This window comes from Aethalodelphis obliquidens, unplaced genomic scaffold, assembly GCF_003676395.1.
Source record: "Aethalodelphis obliquidens isolate GAN/ISIS:26980383/991018 unplaced genomic scaffold, ASM367639v1 scaffold7, whole genome shotgun sequence".
NCBI classification, from domain to species: domain Eukaryota; kingdom Metazoa; phylum Chordata; class Mammalia; order Artiodactyla; family Delphinidae; genus Aethalodelphis; species Aethalodelphis obliquidens.
Window position 1 is genome coordinate 23,494,433 of NW_020837951.1, and position 24,027 is coordinate 23,518,459.

General features: G+C 42.1%; 1 protein-coding gene across 12 annotated transcripts in view; it reads right to left on the bottom strand.

Moving 5' to 3' along the window:
• The window catches only part of PALM2AKAP2 (PALM2 and AKAP2 fusion), a 607,743-nt gene that overhangs the window by 523,868 nt on the left and 59,848 nt on the right, over nucleotides 1-24,027 (bottom strand). For 8 of the 12 annotated variants that reach the window (XM_027105248.1, XM_027105256.1, XM_027105249.1 and 5 more), the window contains 2 exons: nucleotides 16,559-16,688; nucleotides 875-1,091 (listed from right to left, as the gene is read on the bottom strand). In XM_027105248.1, the coding sequence (XP_026961049.1) occupies nucleotides 875-894 (20 nt within the window). In that variant the 5' untranslated portion in view covers nucleotides 895-1,091; nucleotides 16,559-16,688. Of the gene's footprint in view, nucleotides 1-874; nucleotides 1,092-13,143; nucleotides 13,240-14,328; nucleotides 14,443-16,558; nucleotides 16,689-24,027 lie in introns of all 12 variants that reach the window. The other 4 variants (XM_027105241.1, XM_027105244.1, XM_027105246.1 and 1 more) reach the window with 2 other exon arrangements.

A 24,027-nucleotide genomic window follows, 5' to 3' on the forward strand; every position in this document is an offset into this window, starting at 1 on the left:
GTTGGTTGGGATCAAAATTGATAAAAGTCCCTATAATTACAACTCTAGACAACATGGAACCTCTGAAAGTTTTTGAAAAAGGACTTACCATGACTGAAACCGTGCCTTAAAAGGGTTGAACTCAGGCAGGATCAGCTTCGTGAATATGCAGGCTCTGCCGTCACCGGGGACCCCGAGCACAGAAGGGCCCTGTGCTTGGTGTGATGTCCTGCTGCCAAGGTGTTGAGAGTTTAAGTAATTTTGAATAAGGGGCCCTGCGTTTTTCATCTTGCACTGGGACCTTCAAACTATGTGGCTAGTCCTGAAGTCAGGAGAGAGCGATTATGAATGATTAAAATGAGGGGGAGTCAGGAGGCAAGGAGACCAGACAAGAAACCATAATAATGGTTCAAGGAAAAGCTAAAGAGGACATGAGGTGGGGAAGCCTTCCTACTCTTAGTAGATACTCTAAGTATTTAGAGGGAATAAAGAAACTTGGGTCATAGTTTGGGTCACAGACACAAAGATATTCTTCGAAACTCTCAGCTCCAAACTACACAGAATGATTCTTAAAATGTAAGTCAGGCAGAAGTTGAAAGTTTATAGGAAGCCATTGGAAGTTTTTGAGCAGGGATTTTATATAAGATTTATTTAACAAATATTTATTGAACACTTGCTATGTGCCAGGCATAGTGGTGGAATTAGAAACCTACTGGGTGCCAGAGATTAGTGTTACCGAACGAAAGCTCACTGCCCAAGGCATACAGAAGCCAATACTCTGGCATCGGCTTTTGAGAAAAGAAAGCTTTATTGCGAGGTCGACCTGCAGAGCTCAAATCTGTCTCCCAGATCCAACGTTCAGGGCGAAATTTAAGGAATTAGGAGAATTTCAAACCTGGAAGCTGACTGGCTCATCTTGAATCAGTCCATGTATGGTAATCAAGCTACTCTTGCTGCTGGAAGCTGGATTTTCCTCACTGAAGGAGTTCTTGCTTTGTAAAGAGCTCTGGTGGCAACATTTCTATTCTTTGAATTCCGTAGACTGAAGATCCTTGGTTCCGGGGTCATCCTGGAGACACAGGTTTCCGTGTTGCACATGCGCAGTGATGTCTCTGCAAAATACATTCAGGTTTCATTAATCAACAGCCTGTTTTTATTTTTATTTTTTTTGATTTTTTGTTTTTTGGGGTTTTTTGAGGGGAGGTTGCCAACCTTTTATTTTTCTTTTTTAACAGCTTTATTGGAGTATAACTGCTTTACAATGGTGTGTTAGTTTCTGCCCTATAACAAAGTGAATCAGTTATACATATATATATGTCCCCATATCTCCTCCCTCTTGCATCTCCCTCCCTCCCACCCTCCCTATCCCACCCCTCTACGTGGTCACAAAGCACCAAGCTGATCTCCCTGTGCTATGTGGCTGCTTCCTACTAGCTATCTATTTTACGTTTAGTAGTGTATATATGTCCATGCCACTCTCTCACTTTGTCACAGCTTACCCTTCCCCCTCCCCATACCCTCAAGTCCATTCTCTAGTAGGTCTATGTCTTTATTCCCGTCTTACCCCTAGGTTCTTCATGACCTTTTTTTTTTTCTTAGATTCCATATATATGTGTTAGCATACGGTATTTGTTTTTCTCTTTCTGACTTACTTCACTCTGTATGACAGACTCTAGGTCCATCCACCTCTGACTTACTTCACTCTGTATGACAGACTGTAGGTCCATCCACCTCACTACAAATAATTCAATTTCGTTTCTTTTTATGGCTGAGTAATATTCCATTGTATATATGTGCCACACCTTCTTTATCCATTCATCTGTCGATGGACACTTAGGTTGCTTCCATGTCCTGGCTATTGTAAATAGAGCTGCAATGAACATTTTGGTACATGACTCTTTTTGAATTATGGTTTTCTCAGGGTATATGCCCAGTAGTGGTATTGCTGGGTCGTATGGTAATTCTATTTTTAGTTTTTTAAGGAACCTCCATACTGTTCTCCATAGCGAAGGGCCTATTTTTAAAAGCAAAATCATTTTAAGCTGGTCCATGTTTTACATGCTATTTCATAACAGTCCCTTCCATAAACACTGCCAGAGTAGGAAGAATTTTGTATACAGATATTTTTCAGTTATGGTCACCATATAATTTGATCACTGTATAAAGTGTTACACTGAAAGAAAATGTAATGGTTTTTGGGGAGAAAATGTGAAAGCATCTTTCTGCTCTTAAGAAGGCTTCAAGGACATTTCAGGAAGAACCTGGGGTGGTAGGTGAAGAACTGGCTCCAAAATGAACTTAAACCTCATGTCAAGCAATGCACCATTTCAAAATGCAGTGCTAGCTTCCGGGATTTTCGAATCAGATCAGCAAATCTCCATTACAAAGAACAACTGCACATTTCCTTTTCTAAGACTAAATGCCTCACCAGTACATTCTAACTGGCTTTTTCTTTGGTTTATTCTGCTTACCCCAAGTCAGCGTTCAAAGCTGTTGGTTTATATAACCTGGAAAACAAATCTAATGAAAACCATTAGGTTGTCATCAAGGGAGAGCTGGATAAGAAGCTCTTGAACTCGTTTCACCCTCTCAAAGGGCAGGACTTATTTTTCTAACCATGAAAACAGCAGATTGGGGAGAAAGCAGAGAGCGATGCAAACACAGACATGGCTGCTCTCTGAGATTTTTCCTCTCCTCAGAAAGCAAAGTGAACACGCGTGGCTCTTGGTACTGTTCACCTGCTTTGTTCCTTCCTGTCCTCTTCCCTTATGGGAAGAAAGTCTTTTAACATAATCATGCATCACAATTAAGGCTTTCAGGGTAATGGGTATTAACAAGAGAGAGGTGAAGCTGTCTGGTAGGTGCCTCGTTCTGAGGAATACAAAGATCCACTGTTATTTCCCCAAGATGCAGTGACCTCAGACCAAAGGGGCACAGAGTGTCCTGGGCTTGGCCAACCATGGTAGCAGCTGGTTGGAACCAGAACCTTGGGAGGTGGAGTGGGAGGTCGGGCAGAAGGCAGAGGAGCAGAGAAGGAAGAAGTGGGGGAAACTTGGAAGGGCTCTCTGGGCTCCAACCCAACGTGTAATGTACATATGTTACACCTTTGGTTAACCCCCTGGGATGACAGGAATTGGTTCTGAGGGAGACCCAGGCCTCCCTGGCACAGAGCTGGTCCTACATGCCCCTATAACTGGGGCTCTGCAGAGCATCATGACCCCCAGTTATACAAATTTCATAACAGGAACTCTTCCCAGCCTCTAGGTCTTTACATATGCTATTCCTCTGCCCCCAATTCTCTTGCTCTGTATTGACAGCCATTGAATCATCCTTAAGACCCAACTGGCACTTTAGCTCCTCTTGGGAGCTTTCCCTGACGTCTAGAGACAGTGAGGCTCCCCTGTTCTAAGCTGCCAGGATATCTCATTGCACTTCCTGGGCATCTCTAACATGTTGTACAGTCACCGTTGCCTATATAATTGTCTCCTTCACTAGACTGTGAATTGCTCAAACGCAGACTGAGTCTCGTTAATCTTACATCCATACTAGCTAGGTAGCTAACACAGTGCATAACAGGTGTTTAATTAGTGTTTAGTGAATGAAAAAAAAAAAAAAAGCCAAGAATAAAGGATCAGTTTTTGTGAGGCAAATGTGCTACCCACTTGGCCAGATGTGCCCAGTGAAGGGGGTCTTTGAGGGACCTAAAAGTCGTACATTCCACAGTGTCCTGTGAAATTCAAGATAAAGGAAGCCACCCTCCTGAACCTAAGAGCATACCTGGTTGATTCTCCCCTCTAGGGAGCCCCAAGGAAAGAAGATCATTATGAACTGCCATGAAAAACGGGAATCATTTGACTGCCCAGGAAATCTTATCATCTAGTTGCAATCTATAGTATTAGAGGTTTTTTTGTTTGTTTGTTTTGTTTTTTAGTATTAGAGTTTTGTGTGCTCTTTTCTGATGATCAATTTTCTACCTGTCAACTTAGAAAGGGCCGGCAAGAGGCAGAGATAATCCTGCTTGGTCTGACTGAAAGTATTCCCACAAGTGTCTAAAGACAAAATAACCTACGCATCTAGACTCGTAGTTACATGAAGGTAACTATTGGGAAGTTGTGCCAGGTGCTGCCTTGGCATGGCCTTTTCTCCAGTGCCTTATATATTAATTTTAAAAGGTTCTTGACATTTCAGTAGAACTGATATAATCATTTTCAGAGACAGGTGCCTGTCCTCAGAATGGGTGTATTTTATTTTATTTTATTTTTATTTTATTTTATTTTTTTGTGGTACACGGGCCTCTCACTGTTGTGGCCTCTCCCGTTGCAGAGCACGGGCTCTGGATGCACAGGCTCAGCAGCCATGGCTCACGGGCCCAGCCGCTCCACGGCATGTGGGATCTTCCCGGACCGGGGCACGAACCTGTATCCACTGCATCGGCAGGCGGACTCCCAACCACTGCGCCACCAGGGAAGCCCTGTATTTTATTTTTGATCTAAGTGATATGAGTTAGAATTATTATTCTACCCAAAAAAGACATGGCAATAAGCTGAACAATCTTTATCTATGAAACTTTTTTTCACATTTCAAAATATTTTCAAATATAGTATCTCCTTGACATTCACCAATAATCCTATAGAAGTAGCCCGACCAGGGGGTTATTACTTAAATATTAAGAAAAGGGAATTGGACTCAGAAGGCATAAGGGACTCATCCAAAGGTACCAGGCAGTAAGTGGCAGATTTAGTCTCTAGATTCCAAACCCCTAATAAAAGTTTACCTGGGGAGGAGGGAGCAGCAGTGAGCACGGGCTCCCAGAGGTGGGGGAGGTGTCGGGGGAGAGGAGGGACCCGTGAGCAGCCGTGTGGTCACAGCGGCGACCTGCAGAGGCCATGGCAGCTCCAGGACGGAGAGCAGGCTTGAATAGTAAGTGGCAATGATTTAGATGCTTCCAAATTCTCTGCACTACAGGCGTTTGGTGGCCGTGTGGATGAAAGGCTCTTGGTGCTGCAGCCAGGAGTCAGTGCTGTGCCTTTGAGGTGGGAGAGCCAACTTCAGGACACTGATCCACAAGAGACCTCCCAGCTCCACATAATATCAAACAGCGAAAATCTCCCAGAGATCTCCATCTCAACACCAGCACCCAGCTTCACTCAACGACCAGCAAGCTACAGTGCTGGACACCCTATGCCAAACAACTAGCAAGACAGGAACACGACCCCACCCATTAGCAGAGAGGCTGCTTAAAATCATAATAAGTCCACAGACACCCCAAAACACACCACCAGACGTGGACCTACACACCAGAAAGACAAGATCCAGCCTCATCCACCAGAACACAGGCACTAGTCCGCTCCACCGGAAGCCTACACAACCCACTGAACCAACTTTACCCACTGGGGACAGACACCAAAAACAACGGGAACTACAAACCTGCAGCCTGCAAAAAGGAGACCCCAAACACAGTAAGATAAGCAAAATGAGAAGCCAGAAAAACACACAGCAGATGAAGGAGCAAGATAAAAACCCACCAGGGCTTCCCTGGTGGCGCAGTGGTTTAGAGTCCACCTGCCGATGCACGGAACATGGGTTTGTGCCCCCGTCTGGGAAGATCCCACATGCCACGGAGCGGCTTGGCCCGTGAGCCATGGCCGCTGAGCCTGCACGTCCGGAGCCTGTGCTCCGCAACAGGAGAGGCCACAACAGTGAGAGGCCCACGTACCACAAAAAAAAAAAAAAAACCCACCAGACTTAACAAATGAAGAGGAAATAGGCAGTCTACCTGAAAAAGAATTCAGAATAATGATAGTAAAGATGATCCAAACTCTTGGAAATAGAATAAAGAAACTGCAAGAAACATTTAAAAAGGACCTAGAAGAACTAAACATGAAACAAGCAACGATGAACAACACAATAATTGAAATTAAAAATACTCTAAAAAAAATACTCTAGAAGGGATCAATACAGAATAACTGAGGCAGAAGAACAGATAAGTGACCTGGAAGATAAAATAGTGGAAATAACTACTGCAGAGCAGAATAAAGAAAAAAGAATGAAAAGAACTGAGGACAGTCTCAGAGACCTCTGGGACAACATTAAACGCACCAACATCCGAATTATAGGGGTTCCAGAAGAAGAAGAGAAAAAGAAAGGGACTGAGAAAATATTTGAAAAGGTTATAGTTGAAAACTTCCCTAGTATGGGAAAGGAAATAGTTAATCAAGTCCAGGAAGCACAGAGAGTCCCATACAGGATAAATCCAAGGAGAAACATGCCAAGACACATATTAATCAAACTGTCAAAAATTAAATACAAAGAAAACATATTAAAAGCAGCAAGGGAAAAACAACAAATAACACACAAGGGAATCCCCATAAGGTTAACAGCTGATCTTTCAGCAGAAACTCTGCAAGCCAGAAGGGAGTGGCAGGACATATTTAAAGTGATGAAGGAGAAAAACCTACAACCAAGATTACTCTACCTAGCAAGGATCTCATTCAGATTAGATGGAGAAATTAAAACCTTTACAAACAAGCAAAAGCTGAGAGAGTTCAGCACCACCAAACCAGCTTTACAACAAATGCTAAAAGAACTTCTCTAGGCAAGAAACACAAGAGAAGGAAAAGACCTACAATAACAAACCCAAAACAATTAAGAAAATGGGAATAGGAACATACATATCGATAATTACCTTAAATGTAAATGGATTAAGCGCTCCCACCAAAAGACACAGATTGGTTGAATGGATACAAAAACAAGACCCATATATATGCTGTCTAAAAGAGACCCACTTCAGACCTAGAGACACATACAGACTGAAAGTAAAGGGATGGAAAAAGATATTCCATGCAAATGGAAACCAAAAGAAAGCTGGAGTAAATTCTCATATCAGACAAAATAAACTTTAAAATAAAGACTATTGGGCTTCCCTGGTGACGCAGTGGTTGGGAGTCCACCTGCCAATGCAGGGGACGTGGGTTCATGCCCCGGTCCGGGAGGATCCCACATGCTGCGGAGCGGCTGGGCCCGTGAGCCATGGCCACTAAGCCTGCGCGTCCGGAGCCTGTGCTCCGTGGCAGGAGGGGCCACAACAGTAAGAGGCCCATATACTGCAATAAATAAATAAATAAATAAAGTAAAATAAAATAAAGACTATTAGAAGAGACAAAGAAGAACACTAAATAATGATCAAGGGATCGATCCAAGAAGAAGATATAACAATTGTAAACATTTATGCACCCAACATAGGAGTACCTCAGTACATAAGGCAACTACTAACAGCCATAAAAGGGGAAATCGACAGAAACACATTCATAGTAGGGGACTTTAACACCCCACTTTCACCAATGGACAGATCATCCAAACAGAAAATAAATAAGGAAACACAAGCTTTAAATGATACATTAAACAAGATGGACTTCATTGATATTTATAGGACATTCCATCCAAAAACAACAGAATACACATTTTTCTCAAGTGCTCATGGAACATTCTCCAGGATAGATCATATCTTGGGTCACAAATCAAGCCTCGGTAAATTTAAGAAAATTGAAATTGTATCGTGTCTTTTCCGACCACAACGCTATGAGACTAGATATCAATTACAGGAAAAGATCTGTAAAAAATACAAACACATGGAGGCTAAACAATACATTACTTAATAACGAAGTGATCACTGAAGAAATCAAAGAGGAAATCAAAAAATACCTAGAAACAAATGACAATGGAGACACGACAACCCAAAACGTATGGGATGCAGCAAAAGCAGTTATAAGAGGGAAGTTTATAGCAATACAATCCTACCTTAAGAAACAGGAAACATCTCGAATATACAACCTAACCTTGCACCTAAAGTAATTAGAGAAAGAAGAACAAAAAAACCCCAAAATTAGCAGAAGGAAAGAAATCATAAAGATCAGATCAGAAATAAATGAAAAAGAAATGAAGGAAACGATAGCAAAGATCAATAAAACTAAAAGCTGGTTCTTTGAGAAGGTAAACAAAATTGATAAACCATTAGCCAGACTCATCAAGACAAAAAGGAAGAAGACTCAAATCAATAGAATTAGAAATGAAAAAGGAGAAGTAACAACTGACACTGCGGAAATACAAAAGATCATGAGAGATTACTACAAGCAAGTCTATGCCAATAAAATGGACAACCTGAAAGAAATGGACAAATTCTTAGAAATGCACAACCTGCCAAGACTGAATCGGGAAGAAATAGAAAATATGAACAGACCAATCACAAGCACTGAAATTGAAAGTGTGATTAAAAATCTTCCAACAAACAAAAGCCCAGGACCAGATGGCTTCACAGGCGAATTCTATCAAACATTTAGAGAAGAGCTAACACCTATACTTCTCAAACTCTTCCAAAATATAGCAGAGGGAGGAACACTCCCAAACTCATACTACGAGGCCACCATCGCCCTGATACCAAAACCAGACAAGGATGTCACAAAGAAAGAAAACTACAGGCAAATATCACTGATGAACATAGATGCAAAAATCCTCAACAAAATACTAGCAAAGAGAATCCAACAGCACATTAAAAGGATCATACACCATGATCAAGTGGGGTTTATTCTAGGAATGCAAGGATTCTTCAATATACGCAAATCAATCAACGTGATACACCATATTAACAAATTGAGAGAGAAGGAGAAAAACCATATGATCATCTCAATAGATGCAGAGAAAGCTCTTGACAAAATTCAACACCCATTTATGATAAAAACCCTGCAGAAAGTAGGCATATAGGGAACTTTCCTCAACATAATAAAGGCCATATATGACACCCACAGCTCAATGATGAAAAACTGAAAGCATTTCCACTAAGATCAGGAACAAGACAAGGTTGCCCACGCTCAACACTCTTATTCAACATAGTTTTGGAAGTTTTAGCCACAGCAATCAGAGAAGAAAAGGAAATAAAAGGAATCCAAATCGGAAAAGAAGTAAAGCTGTCACTGTTTGTAGATGACATGATACTATACATAGAGAATCCTAAAGATGCTACCAGAAAACTGCTAGAGCTAATCAATAAATTTGGTAAAGTAGCAGGATACAAAATTAACACAGAGAAATCTCTTGCATTCCTATACACTAATGATGAAAAATCTGGAAGTGAAATCAAGGAAACACTCCCATTTACTGTTGCAACAAAAAGAATAAAAGACCTAGGAATAAACCTACCTAAGGAGACAAAGACCTGTATGCAGAAGACTATAAGACACTGATGAAAGAAATTAAAGCTGATACAAATAGATGGAGAGATATACCATATTCTTGGATTGGAAGAATCAACATTGTGAAGATGACTCTACTACCCAAAGCAATCTACAGATTCAATGCAATCCCTATCAAACTACCACTGGCATTTTTCACAGAACTAGAACAAAAAATTTCACAATTTGGGGCTTCCCTGGTGGCGCAGTGGTTGGGAGTCCACCTGCTGATGCAGGGGGCGTGGGTTTGTGCCTGGGTCTGGGAGGATCCCGTGTGCCGCGGACCAGCTGGGCATGTGAGCCATGGCTGCTGAGCCTGCGCGTCCGGAGCCTGAGCTCCGCGACGGGAGAGGCCACAGCGGTGAGAGGCCCACGTACCGCAAAAAAAAAAAAAAAAAATTCACAATTTGTATGGAAATGCAAAAGACTCCGAATAGCCAAAGCAATCTTGAGAACAAAAAATGGAGCTGGAGGAATCAGGCTCCCTGACTTCAGACTATACTACAAAGCTACAGTAATCAAGGCAGTATGGTACTGGCACAAAAACAGAAATATAGATCAATGGAACACGATAGAAAGCCCTGAGATAAACACATGCACATATGGTCACCTTATCTTTGATAAAGGAGGCAGGAATGTACAGTGGAGAAAGGACAGCCTCTTCAATAAGTGGTGCTGGGAAAACTGGACAGGTACATGTAAAAGTATGAGATTAGAACACTCCATAACACCATAGACAAAAATAAGCTCAAAATGGATTAAAGACCTAAATGTAAGGCCAGAAACTATCAAACTTTTAGAGGAAAACACAGGCAGAACACTATGACATAAATCACAGGAAGATCCTTTTTGACCCACCTCCTAGAGAAATGGAAATAAAAATAAACAAATGGGACCTAATGAAACTTCGAAGCTTTTGCACAGCAAAGGAAACCATAAACAAGACAAAAAGACAACCCTCAGAATGGGAGAAAATATTTGCAAATGAAGCAACTGACAAAGGATTAATCTCCAAAATTTATAAGGCGCTCATACAGCTCAATAACAAAAAAACAAACAACCCAATCCAAAAATGGGCAGAAGACCTAAATACACATTTCTCCAAAGAAGATATACAAATTGCCAACAAACACATGAAAGAATGCTCAACATCACTAATCATTAGAGAAATGCAAATCAAAACTACCATGAGATATCATCTCACACCAGTCAGAATGGCCATCATCACAAAATCTAGAAACAATAAATGCTGGAGAGGGTGTGGAGAAAAGGGAACACTCTTGCACTGCTGGTGGGAATGTGAATTGGTACAGCCACTATGGAAAACAGTATGGAGGTTCCTTAAAAAACTAAAAATAGAACTACCATATGACCCAGCAATCCCACTACTGGGCATATACCCTGAGAAAACCAAAATTCAAAAAGAGTCATGTACCAAAATGTTCATTGCAGCCCTATTTACAACAGCCAGGACATGGAAGCAACCTAAGTGTCCATCAACAGATGAATGGTTAAAGAAAATGTGGCACATATATACAATGGAATATTACTCAGCCATAAAAAGAAACGAAATTGAGTTATTTGTAGTTAGGTGGATGGACCTAGAGTCTGTCATACAGAGTGAAGTAAGTCAGAAAGAGAAAAAGAAATACTGTATGCTCACACATATATATGGAATCTAAGAAGAAAAAAAAAAAGGTCATGAAGAACCTAGGGGTAAGATAGGAATAAAGACACAGACCTACTAGAGAATGGACTTGAGGATATGGGGAGGGGGAAGGGTAAGCTGTGACAAAGTGAGAGAGTGGCATGGACATATATACACTACCAAACGTAAAATAGATAGCTAGTGGGAAGCAGCCGCATAGCACAGGGAGATCAGCTCGGTGCTTTGTGACCACCTGGATGGGTGGGATAGGGAGGGTGGGAGGGAGGGAGACGCAAGAGGGAGGAGATATGAGAACATATGTATATGTATAACTGATTCACTTTGTTATAAAGCAGAAACTAACACACCATTGTAAAGCAATTATACTCCAATATAGATGTAAAAAAAAAAAAAGTTTACCTGGTTTATGGGCTTCCCTGGTGTTGCAGTGGTTAAGAATCTGCCTGCCAATGCAGGGGACAGGGGTTCAAGCCCTGGTCCGGGAAGTTCCCACATGCCGTGGAGCAACTAAGCCCGTGCGCCACTACTACTGAGCCTGCGCTCTAGAGCCCGCGATCCACAACTACGGAAGCCCGTGTGCCACAACTACTGAAGCCCACACGCCTAGAACCCGCGCACTGCAACGAAGAGTAGCCCCCATCGCCACAACTAGAGAAAGCCCACGAGGAGCAGCAGAGACCCAACGCAGCCAAAAATAAATTAATTAATTAATTTTTTAAAATAGTTCCCCTGGTTTTTGCCTAAAGGATAAATGCTGACATTTCCAGATAAGATTAACATGTAGCACAAGGATCTAACTCACTGCACCAAATATTTTGGGTTCTCCACATGGTGGGTTTGATTTTTCCTACTCCTTGAAGTGAGGTGTAGCTGAGTGATTCGCTTTGGTGGGCTGAAGTTTTGGAGTCCAGTGCACAAGTGGAGACACTCTTTCCCTCTGCCATTTAGGTGGTAGCTACGCCATCAGTCTTGGTCCCACAGTAAAGCCAATGAGGAGAAGAGCCCCCAGCTGACACATCATGGACCCAGGCAGGGAATAAACCTTTGTTTAATTGAGGTGTATTGTTACCACAGCACAACCTGACTTACCCTGCCTGATACACTCCATGCAAGGGCTTACATGCAATGACCTTATGGAAATGACCAAAGAACCATAAAAATGGGGGCAGTTGCATCTCTCTGGAAGTTAAGGAAGTGTGCCATCCATAAGCCGTAAGTTTGGAGAAATTTCAACAAGATAAAATAAGCTTAAGGAAGGATAACAAGGGATGACTCAATACTCCTTTAAATAAATTAGTAACCTAGAAATGTTTACTTTTTCATGCTAAATAGGGACATGGTGAGGAGGCCCCCCTCACCAAAAATAAGAATAATAATAATAATAATCCCCAACTTTTGGGTTTGGAGAAGAAAGTACCTTAATAGCTGCTGGTGGGGCATACTGTGATAAGCCCTAGCTTTGTTCCAGAAGGTACCGTTCTGCTCTCCCTAAGATAACACACAATATGCATGCACGTGAAGAGCAATCTAGAGCCACCTCCCCAGGTGGAGGTGGTGGCATGTGGTGACTCAAAAACGCTCTGCCGAATCTGATAGAGCACTGAATGACTGGCACAGGGACCCACCTGTTTTCTAACCAGCATTCATGTGGCCCCTGTACGGAAGATGCTATCTCCTGAAGCAAAACTTTGAAGCATGAAAGCAGAAACATATTCGGCATATCTCTGTTGGCTTTTATTTTTTATTTTATTTATTTATTTATTTGTTGGCTGCATTGGGTCTTCATTGCAGTGCACGGGCTTCTCATTGCGGTGGCTTCTCTTATTGTGGAGCACAGTTTCTAGGCGCATGGACTTCAGTAGTTGTAGCACTCGGGCTCAGTAGTTGTGGCTTGCGGGTTCTAGAGCGCAGGCTCAGTAGTTGTGGCACATGGGCTTAGTGGCTCCGTGGCATGTGGGATCTTCCCGGACCAGGGCTTGAACCCATGTCCCCTGCATTGGCAGTCAGATTCTTAACCACTGCGCCACCAGGGAAGTCCCTCTGTTGGCTTTTAAATCACAGAGAATAAAAACAACACTGATACTATGTGAATTGTGAATTGTGAATTCACATTCTGGGTAAAAATGACGTCAGAGTGAAAGGGGACACATTCAGACTGAGAGGGTATGCCCACCGCACGGCGAATGGAGGGGGTATAAGTGGTGGGGTGTCTCAGGTCATGAAAAGGGCAAACAAGGATTTGAAACCAGAAAATCAGGAAGCCATTCTTACCTCCCCCATTTAGCAGCTAAGTTACCTTGGCCAAGATTCTTGTTAAAGCTCGGGTTCTTGATCAATGAAGATAATAATCCCTACAATTGAGCAGTGCTGTGAAGGTAAAACAAGGTCATATGTGGGCAGAAGCACTTTGTAAATTATGAAGTTCTGGTACAAGTGGTAATTGTTTATCTTTGGGCAGGACTGCGCGTTATAAAGTCATTTCTTAAACAGCTAGAAGCTGCCTCCTCTATCTCCCTAAGTCTCCTATTTCAGTTCCTCATAGTTAGTTGACATGTTAAATATTTGAGTGATAGGAAAGAAGGAAGGAAGGAGGGAGGGAGGGAGGGAAGGAGGGAGGGAGGGCAGGAAAGGATAGAAAAAAAGAAGGAATCCTCAGTTTGCCCATTGGGATCATACAAAATTAGTTTAATTCTTCTCTCAGATAAATATTTACTTAAAAAATGTGTTTCCTACTTTATTCCAAAAAGGATAAAAGGGATCTTACAAGGAAAACTAAAATACAATAAAAGAGCACAAATTTTAAATAGTGCAGAAGAAAAAAGACTACAAGGAAAGGGATAGGAATGAGCTTGGAGTGAGGCAGTCCTCAGTCTGGGTATGATGAACCACCTACTGGTTCTAAGCTTTGCAGCATCCAACACAAGAAAAGAAACATGATCATATATACAGTTCCCAACATCCATGAGGCAAAAAACAGAGCTGTCATTCAAGAGAAGTACTGATCTTCTTAGTAGTGAAGATAAGCATTTTTCCAAGAGGACACCATGGAAGGAAAGCATGACACCCTCAGCCTTGCTCTTCAACCAACAGAATAAGAAGCTTCCTAGGGATGGGTCCATGAGGACCCCTATATAGGCTGAAGGCATCAAATCAAGAAGCAATTCAGCAAAGTTAACTTTGCCCGCTGTCAGAACAGTGCAGCCCACCTTCCTGGGTCTCTGTGATCTAGTTTGACTCAAGGATATATGATAGATTATCTAGAAGAGGAAAAAATCAGCATGTCCTTCAAGCAACGATCCCCAGTATCATTCAAGTCCCCACAAACGCTTAGCTCTGCCAAAGGGTATGTAAAACAAAGAGTGTTTAAATGATCATAAGCACAATCCTATATGACCAAGAACTCTTGGTGCAACATGGAGGAAAAACATGGAATTGTGAATACAAATCTCAACTTACTTGTCAGATAAAATCAAAACCACAGGATAGAGTTTCCTGTCATGTGAGTGGGACCATTTGACAGAGGTCCCTCTGAGGCTGATGCAGTCAAGGACACCCATTCCACCTTTATTTCTGCCATAGAGTTTTAGCCACAGGATAAAGACAAAGATAAAAAGCTTAAAGTTAGAAATATGCAGAGATGAATGCCCCGAAATGCAAATTATTCACAAGCATAGGACATAATAAAATATTTTCCCAGAAAAGTGAATGCATAGGTTCCTTACCTTTCTAGAAGAGAAGTCACAGAGAAGAACCCGCCTTCCCCCGAGGAATGTACCAGGGCTGACCAGTGCACCCAGGTTTTTCATGACATAGTTGGCTCACTACATTGATGGTTGGCCCTCCCCTGTGCATGGTTCCCCAACTTATATCAAGGCAAGCTTTGTGAGCCAACAAAAAGCATTTTCATGATTTCCTGATGGGAAATAAAAGCTGAAGCTTGGAAAAGATCAGATGCGCTCTCATTAAATGGGAGAGACAGCTAAAAAGGAAGCCTCATCACTAGAGAGAGGAATCAGATCATGAAACTGTCAAGGGGAAGGACTGGGAACACCATCTTTCAGGGGGGACACAGTGGGGAAAAAAGAATGATAATAGAAATAACTGCTAATCATTGAGCACATTTTCTATGGTAGACACCCCTCCTTGTGCATGACCTCAGTTAAACTCAAAATTAACTCTAGGAAGTAGATACTGTACTCTGATTCTCTCCACTTTACAGAGGATGCAGTGGAGGATGACAGAAGTTAAAGCACCCTTTCAGCAGCTGGGTGAGGGGTGCAGGAGGGCAGATGGACTGACAGTGCTGTGACTTTCCTCCGGGGACCATGGCATCCCTCTGCAGACAACTACAAAAGTCACCAGCAGAGGACTGGTCAGGGGGTCCCTTCAGAGAGTTGACAGCATTCACTTCTCCAAGTAAGTTGGATTTAGATTCTGGATTGGATTTAGATAAATACCATTTATTTATTATTTATAAATACCATTTATTCTCTAGGTTATGGTATTCTCAGCAAGGATGATGTCATCCCCAAGGGGACCAAATTTGGTTCTTGGGATCTGTAGTGGGTTAAATATCATCTCCCAAAATTCATGTCCACCTAGAACCTCAGAATATGTCCTTATTAGAAATAGGGTCTTTGCAGATATAATTAAGGTAAGGCATGAGATGAGATCATTCTGAATGAGGGTGGACTCCAATCCAATGAGAGTGTCCTTATAAGAGATAGAAGAGGACAGACACAGAGAGAGGAAGGCCATGTGAAGACTCAGGCAGAGATTGCAGTTATGCAACCACAAGCCAGGGCATGCCTGGGGCTACCAGAGCTGAAGCAGGAAGGAAGGAGTCTCCTCTAGATCCTCAGGAGGAACACGGCCCTGTCAACACTTGGATTTTGGACTTCTAGTCTTCAGATCCATAAAAGAATAAATCTGTGTTAAGTCACCAAGTTTATGGTACTTTCTTATGGCAGTCCTGGGAAATTAATATAGGTGAAAAAATCTTACTCTTTTTATGTATAAAACACACACATAGATATAGATGTAGATATAGATATAGATGGTAAGTATACATATACTTTTATATTTACATAAACATAATTAGATTATGTTTATGGTATTAAATTTTCATGGGAGGAGGAGATGAGGAAAATAATATCTGAAAAAGCTCCTTATTGGGTTATAATGAATAAAAGGTTGAGAAACACTGCTCTAGACTGTGAAGATTTTGAGGGACGCTGGGGGAACAGGGAGAATGTTTTAGTCAGAGGCTACTTTTTACTGCTATTAAAATTGTTCTTGTTCTTGGCATTTAAATGAAATAGTCCCAATTGTTTCTTCTTCCATTCTGGCCCAGATGCAATTATTACAATTTCCAGAAAATTTGTTCTGCTAGCTATTTGCAATAGGATTTGTCCCCAAATGAGGCAGAACAATGACCTGTAATTTTCTGTTGTGTCCCCTGTAACACATTTCTCTTGCTGTCACAGGAGTTGTAAGGCAGTGTTGGTGTTTCTGGACTCTACTTTCTTTCTCTAGAATTTCCAGTTTTACCTCACAACTTCCATGTTGTGAAGATTGAACATGGAAGATTAAAGGTAGTTGGTAATTTCTCCATTAGATTTGCTTTTTTCCTGACGTTTCTAGTATGGCTAAAAGGAAATTGTAAATGGTTGCTCATTATACTGACCTTCAATGAAACCCACGGAATTAGATCATAGTCCTATGAAGACTATTCCATGAACTGCCTGTTCCGTCCTGATATGGGTCTCAGCGAGATAGAGAGAATCTGGAGATGGTTGGTGTAGCTCCAACTTTGCCTGGAATACGGACAGAAACCAGTTGGCAGTTGATGCAAAATGGAGGTCTCTAGGGACTTTCCCAAAGCTAAGTAACACTAAGTAGTTAATGTTCGTGACTGAAGTCTCCAAATTCTTCAGACTGACTCACAGTGAATGTGATGATGTTGTCCTGGTAGATTTTGAGAGCAGGCATGACCCGCTTACTTCTACTGCAGTAGAAGTCTTAATTATCATGACTCCTCTGGAATGTTTCATTTTCAATAGAACTGCCTCCGGTTGTGGGTAGTTGGAGTTACGGGATGTTAAACATGCCTCTCCCTCTCCTTGCAGCTGAGTACAATAGGACAAGACCACCTATGTAGGATGAGCTTAGAAACGTGAGGCAGGCTCTGCAGTCCTTCACTCCTCACACTGGGACAGGTTTAGGGATTTGTCACAGAGATTGGGAAGTGGGGAGTTTTTTAAGAAAAAGACTTGCTGTGCTGTGGCATTTCCCCTCCGTTCCCACTGGGAAATGGGAAGGAAGGGGGAAGTTGTTCTCACCTAAAGCCATAGGAGGATGGGTTTCAAGTCTCAGAGTTTGATAGATATACTCTGGTGATTGGAAGACAGAGTCCGGAGCTGACCTATATCTGAAATTGTCAAAATGTGAGAGGCTGGCTGGCTGGAGAGGCCATTGGTGGTACAGTTAAGAGGGCTGCATTGCAATTGGCCCACACTTGAAGAGTGTGGAGGGGCAAAGATGCATACATGCATCCCAGGTGTTAGATATGGATCCCTCAGAAGGGAGGAAGGTTAGGTGATCCCCCCAGAAGGGGTGTGGAGGGAGCCACCGAGGGTCAGGGACTGTCCAGGAAAGTGCCACACCAAGTAACCAAAATAGGAGGGTCCCAGGAAGGATAGCTCCAACGAACCCAAGAGAAAGCCCTATAGAGGAGGAATTGGCCTTTGTCCACTGGCTCCGCCCAGAGGGCACCAATGTAGATTACAAGTACATTGTGATCTACCTTGTAAGTCAAGGCAGGCATCTTCTGCCTCTTCCTCCTCTCCCTCTCTAGCCCTTACCCTGGAGAAGCCAAAGCCGCAGAGTCGAGGAGAAGGAGTAGAAAAATGAGGAATAGTGAAGAATCCAACCACGCCTCCCTCCCCACTGGTAGTCTCCACCTGACAAGGGTCCACACTGTGGGAGAGGAGAGACTTTAAATGGGATGGAAGATTGAAGTTTGCTATTCAACCAGACTGGACTTACTAATTAGACAATGTGTTAACCTGCGAGTGAGTGATTGGAAAAGCTATGGGAACTGCCCAGACTTTCATCCAGGGGAAGGGAAAGACAAGTCAACAAGAGAAGTTTAGAGAAAAAGTAAAGTCCTGGGCTTCCCTGGTGGCACAGTGATTGAAAATCTGCCTGCCAATGCAGGGGACATAGGTTCGAGCCCTGGTCCGGGAAGATCCCACATGCTGCAGAGCAACTAAGCCCATGCACCACAACTACTGAGCCTGCGCTCTAGAGCCCACGAGCCACAACTACTGAGCTGGAGTGCGAAAACTACTGAAGCCCACACACCTAGAGCCCATGCTCCACAACAAGAGAAGCCACCGCTATAAGAAGCCCACGCACTGCAACAAAGAGTAGCCCCTGCTCGCTGCAGCTAGAGAAAGCCGGCATGCGGCAACGAAGACCCAATGCAGCCATAAATTTATTTATTTATTTATTTATTTATATATTTAAAAAAAAAGTAAAGTCCTGCTTATTCAATAAGCTGGTCACTTGATGCCTTTTGGAACAGAACTGCATCTAAAAGGTTTATCGGGTTAAGCTAGCCCATAAAATATATCATCAAATACTAAATGAATTAACCTCATTTAGTTATATAGGCAACATTATCCAGCTGCCTCAATAGGTTTAGAACAGTGGAATTTTAGTAAATGAAAATACTATTTATATTTGAATTCATAATTGATGCACTTTACAAAGGTAGAGAGACTGTAGATGACTCTGAGAAATCCTACGCAATCTCAGTAGGCAAATACATTCAACGTGCCCACAACTACTGATGCCTTATTTCTTAACCTGGAGAGGCATTGAGACCTTGGGTGACTTACATCTATGTGCTGTCTCCTGGAGATACCCAACGGTGCTTGGAAGGGGCCACTATTTCTCTTTCAGTCCTGAAATTATTTTCATAACCATTCTCCTCCTCCTCTGACCTGGGAGGGTCATGCCCACCTTCCGGGGCTCTGATCTGTTCTCTACCTGCAACATCCTGGTCTTAGGAGCAGGTGAGTCCCAGGACTACGAAGGCAGAGGGCACAATGGACAGCAATACACAAACTTTTTGGCTTTGGGGGAACATATTCTGCTGCATACTCTTTAGGTATTTCAACTGGCCAAAGAGTATTTTACCCTAATTCCATCCTCAAGTAGGTCTTTGTAACTCACCGTATTCCAACACATGCCTTGGAGTCCAAGTTCTCTATGTTGTAAATGGATGTAATGCTACTTTGGTCATCCAAGACTCTCAGGTTCTTGTCTTGGCCAAACCAAAAAGTAGCTCACCTCCACACCCTTGCTACCAGGTTTTTATGAAAGCAAGTCTCAGATCAAATTCTGCCACATGGACAGATACCAACTAAACAAACTTTAATAGTAAGTAAGCACAAAACAGATCAAATAACCTCTTTTGGTTTTTAGATGCTCTGATTCCACCTTGCATGGAACATTAACCAGAGGCAGATGTCACAATGTTCCAGAGGCAGGATTCTGTCGCCCTAATTGTCCACAGAAAGCAACCAGAATCATTCCACTCTGCATCAACATAGAACTACTTAAGTAAGGACCAGACCTCAGGTGCCATCCCCAAGGGATCAGGCTGTAAGACTTGCAAGGGTGGCAGCCATCTCTAAAGTATGCTAGGCAATAGCCAACTCACATAGCTGGAGACCCTTTAATGTCACTGAGAAGAGCCTACTCCTAACATCTGTTATGCAGATTAACAAGACATAAATTTCATCCATGAAAACTCATTTCTGACATTCATTATGTTGACTAATAAAGTCTCTGGTGGTGATTGAGATATAGACAAATGCTGTAGCAGCTGCCTTTAGGGCCTGGCCTTTCTGATTAAGTGCTAGCTGATCACTCCTAGGGTGTGAATTGTTGATTCGGGCAACTGACAGCCCCTAGAGAGCAGCTCAGAGTAACACACACACACACACACACACACAAACATATTCACACACACACACCTCTATGCTGAAGTAATTTAAAGCAGATTACAAACATCAAATCAATATACGAATAGGAAAAAGCATCTGCCCCAAAGTAATTCTTTTGGTATTGCTATAATTGCCATTCATGACATTAAGCAGAAAACTGATTTAAATAATATAGAAATAATGAAATGTGTTGATTTTATTCTTACAAAACTCTACCTTTTTATTTTTTAATTTGGGAAACGTTAAGAAGCATGAATTTAGTTAAAATCAACCACAATCCTACACAGAACTTAATGTTAAGTTAAAGGAACTTAATCCTTTTTCTACGTACTCACACACATAGACACACACTTTATTTTATAAAATTGGGTGATCCTGAATATTATACCATGAGTATTTTCATTTGTCATTAAGTATATTTTCAAAAACTTGAATTCAGATGGCTACATATTCTTGTGTCGTATAGCTACACCATAATTTGGTAAACTAATCCCCTATAATTTGTGATTATTTTAGGTTGTTTCTGATCTTTTACTAACATAAACAATTTTGTACCTACCACTCAGCAGGACACAGTTTGCACACTTACATTGGGAAATTTCAGCAGAGTTTAATAAAGGTACTATTTACAAAGTCACGGGGAAAAGCAACCAATGGATGGTGCACTGCCTGGTGCCTTGAAATGCTGGGGGGCTGTTACCTGATGGAGAATGAGCACATGCCAGAAACTAGAGAGAACATATGAAAAGAGCTGCCAGACAGGAGCTGCAGCCCACAGTAGGGCTACAGCCATATACAGTAACCTGACAGGGAGGGAGCTGCTTAAAAAAACATCACCTCACTCCAAGTCCCCTGCCTGTGCCTGCCATTGGCACAGTCCAACCAGAAGCCAGAGGGCAAAGAAGCCCACTGATGAAGACAGCCTCCTGGCACGGAGCACGGTAAAGGATGGAGAGTGAGTCAGGAGGGGCAAGAATGCCACAACCATGAGAAATAGCTTTCATTTTCATGCAAAAGTCCACCAAAACATATATGTTGAAAGAAAGAAAGATAAGATAAATAACTTCAGCATTAAGAAACACTATCGGGCTTCCCTGGTGGCGCAGTGGTTGAGAGTCCGCCTGCCGATGCAGGGGACACGGGTTCGTGCCCCGGTCCGGGAAGATCCCACATGCCGCGGAGCGGCTGGGCTCGTGAGCCATGGCCACTGAGCCTGTGCTCCTCAGCGGGAGAGGCCACAACAGTGAGAGGCCCGCGTACCGCAAAAAAAAATGAAACACTATCAGTGATATAGGAAGTGGAGAGAAGTACCTTCTCTTCGGGACAGGCTTAAAGGGCCCAGCTGCCTGATGTTCTGATGAATCAAGCTACCACTGAATTCTGATGCAGGACTGAGCAGGCTGAATCCCCAAGGGTCTGGCAGGGAGGAGGTACTGATGTTTGGCAGGGATTCTCATTTGTCTGGGTGTATCGATGAAGTGAAAGTCTGCTTCAAGAATCTTTTCATAATAACAGTTTCCATATTTCTAATGCTTACTACCTGCCAGGTCCTGCGTTAAGAGCCTTAAACACATCATCTCATTTAACACTCTCAATAAGACCTGAACTGCTTTATGAAGGAATAAACAATGGAAATGTGGTGAACAAAGATTGCACCACCCCAGGGAATGTCTGTCAAGAATTAGAGGAAGAAGGAGATCATCTAAGAGTACTGCCTGGGTTATACAATCATTTAAAATAACAACAGTAGTAAGCATTAGTCACTTTTAGAGGTTGCTAGGATATCAACTCACTATTCTGAAAGTTGATAAAAGGCAAGAATTGAGCATTTATCTTGATTTTCCTCTATGACTGTATTTCAGCATAACCAAATAGTTGATGAGTAAGTTGTTCTTTATAGGATAACTTCAGATAATACGTGCAGAAGGCATGATAGAATTTAAAAGACCACCTTGCAACCCCTAATGAAAGAATGCATCTAGACAACAATCATTGGTGGATGTTAAATCATTGAGTTGATGGGAAATTTTTAACGGATGGATCAGACTGACAACTCTTAAACCTACTGATCATCTTAGCATCACACAAAAATGGAAAAGAATGGAACATGGCATGCATCAATGTGAGGTATAGGTAGTATACAGCAAAATGTATAAATTATTCTTGCCAAAATAATTGAACCTGAATCTAATCAAGTCTCCAGACATAGCTACAGGTCTAGAGAAAGTATGGGAGGTAGAGGGATAGAAAAACAAGTTAAACTCCACAAGAAGCCACTAGCCAAGTCCAGAATGGAGGAAATTCTGCAGGAGAAATGACCATATGACTTCCACAAATGAATGGTCTGACAAAGGGGGTGGAGGGGAATTGTTGTAGATTAAAAGAGAGTTAAGAAAGCAACTGCTAGTAATTTTTTCAATTTACAGCCTTTCGCAACCGTAACCTTCCCTATGAAAATTCTCTTTTCCAAGGTGACCTAGCCCACCTTGAAGCAGGACTCAACACTTCATCCCAGCCTGCCTGCAGCAACAAATACCTTCCACAACCCACAGTGAGCAACATAAACTTTACCAAAGATTTTACTGATGTGCTGGAGAGAGGCTTTCACTCCCCACTGGTTGCCATCCTGCACATGCTTCCTCCCAAAAATCTTTCCCGTTGACTGCCCTCTGTTTGGTCTCTAGCTTTCTTCTAGAATCCCAGAAGGCCAAAGTTATTATTCCCAGGAAGACTTGCTTTCAGCAAACAAAAGAATGTTCAACCACAGCCATTCAATGGGAAAGTTATAAATTACAAGTAATTTTTCCTATCTCACAGCTAATGCCACCAATTCCTTAGACTGCTACACAAACAACGTATTTTCCATTTTTTCTCACTTTCCTAGACAAATATTTGAATTTCTTCCAGTTTAGGTGTATCTGTCTTCATGTGTGGAACCCAGAACCCAATGTAAAATCCTGGTGTGAGCTGAAAAAATAGAAAGGGGCCCTAATCTCTGTCGTTCTAATACGTTTACTGATGGGGCCTAGGACCCCAAAATTTCGTATAGGGATCGCTTCTCATCAGTTATTTATGTTGAGATTCCCGGCAGATTCTTTTCACACATGCTTCTGTTAAACTACGTCTTTCCCCCATCCTACACTTGTGGCGCTATTTTCAGACTCAAGGGTTATGTACAAGTTCTCCCTATTAAATATAATTTTAACAGACTAGTCTATCAAATTACCTTTTCTCCATTAATCAACATTCCTGATGGGTTCTACTGATCACCACATTATTTTCTAAATGTTCCCAAGTAAAATAGTTGAGTGTCCTTCAATTTTTCCAAGGATCATACCATGCTCCTGTTCTATAATTTCTGTAACCTACCATTTTTCTCTCCTGAAATCAGAGACTGTGCAAGGGGTACAGGTGATATATGCTTAAGAGTGTCACATATAAGGAGGGACCACATACAAGGTAGATACTGTAACTTTGAGCATCAAAAATTGTTAAACTTGTTCTGGCAGAAGGCCATAAAGTGTCCTATTCTTTAAAAATTGTATTGTTATAATTTTCCAACAGGTGGAAGCAAAGTATCTTGAGGAAGAGGTGCCTTTTGCTAAACCACACAAAGGCTCCATATGGGCCAGTGGTGGCTTGCTGGAAATTGTGTTAACTCATGCTATAGACTAAACATTTGTGTTCCCCCAAAATTCTATGTTGAAACCTAATCCCCAATATGACGGTATTTGGAGGCAAGGCTTCTGGGAGGTGATTAGGTAATGAGGGTAGAGCCTCATGAAAGGGATTAATACCCTTATAAAAGAGACTCCAGAGAGTTCTTTGTCCCCTTCGGCCACATGAGGACACAGTGAAAATAGCCATCTATGAACTCGGAAGAGGGTCCTCACCAGACACTCAATCTGCTGCCACCTTCATCTTGGATTCCCAGCCTCTAGAACGGTGAGAAATAATTTTTTGTTGTTTGTAAGCCACTCAGCCTGTGGTATTTTGTTGTAGCATCCCAAATGGAGTAGGACAACTCAACTCCAATCTGCTGGACAACACCTATTTTCTATAATTACTCATAGATTATTGACAACAGCTTCATACAGCTCTAGCTCTTTGAATCTCTGGAATATAGTTCATCTGGGCC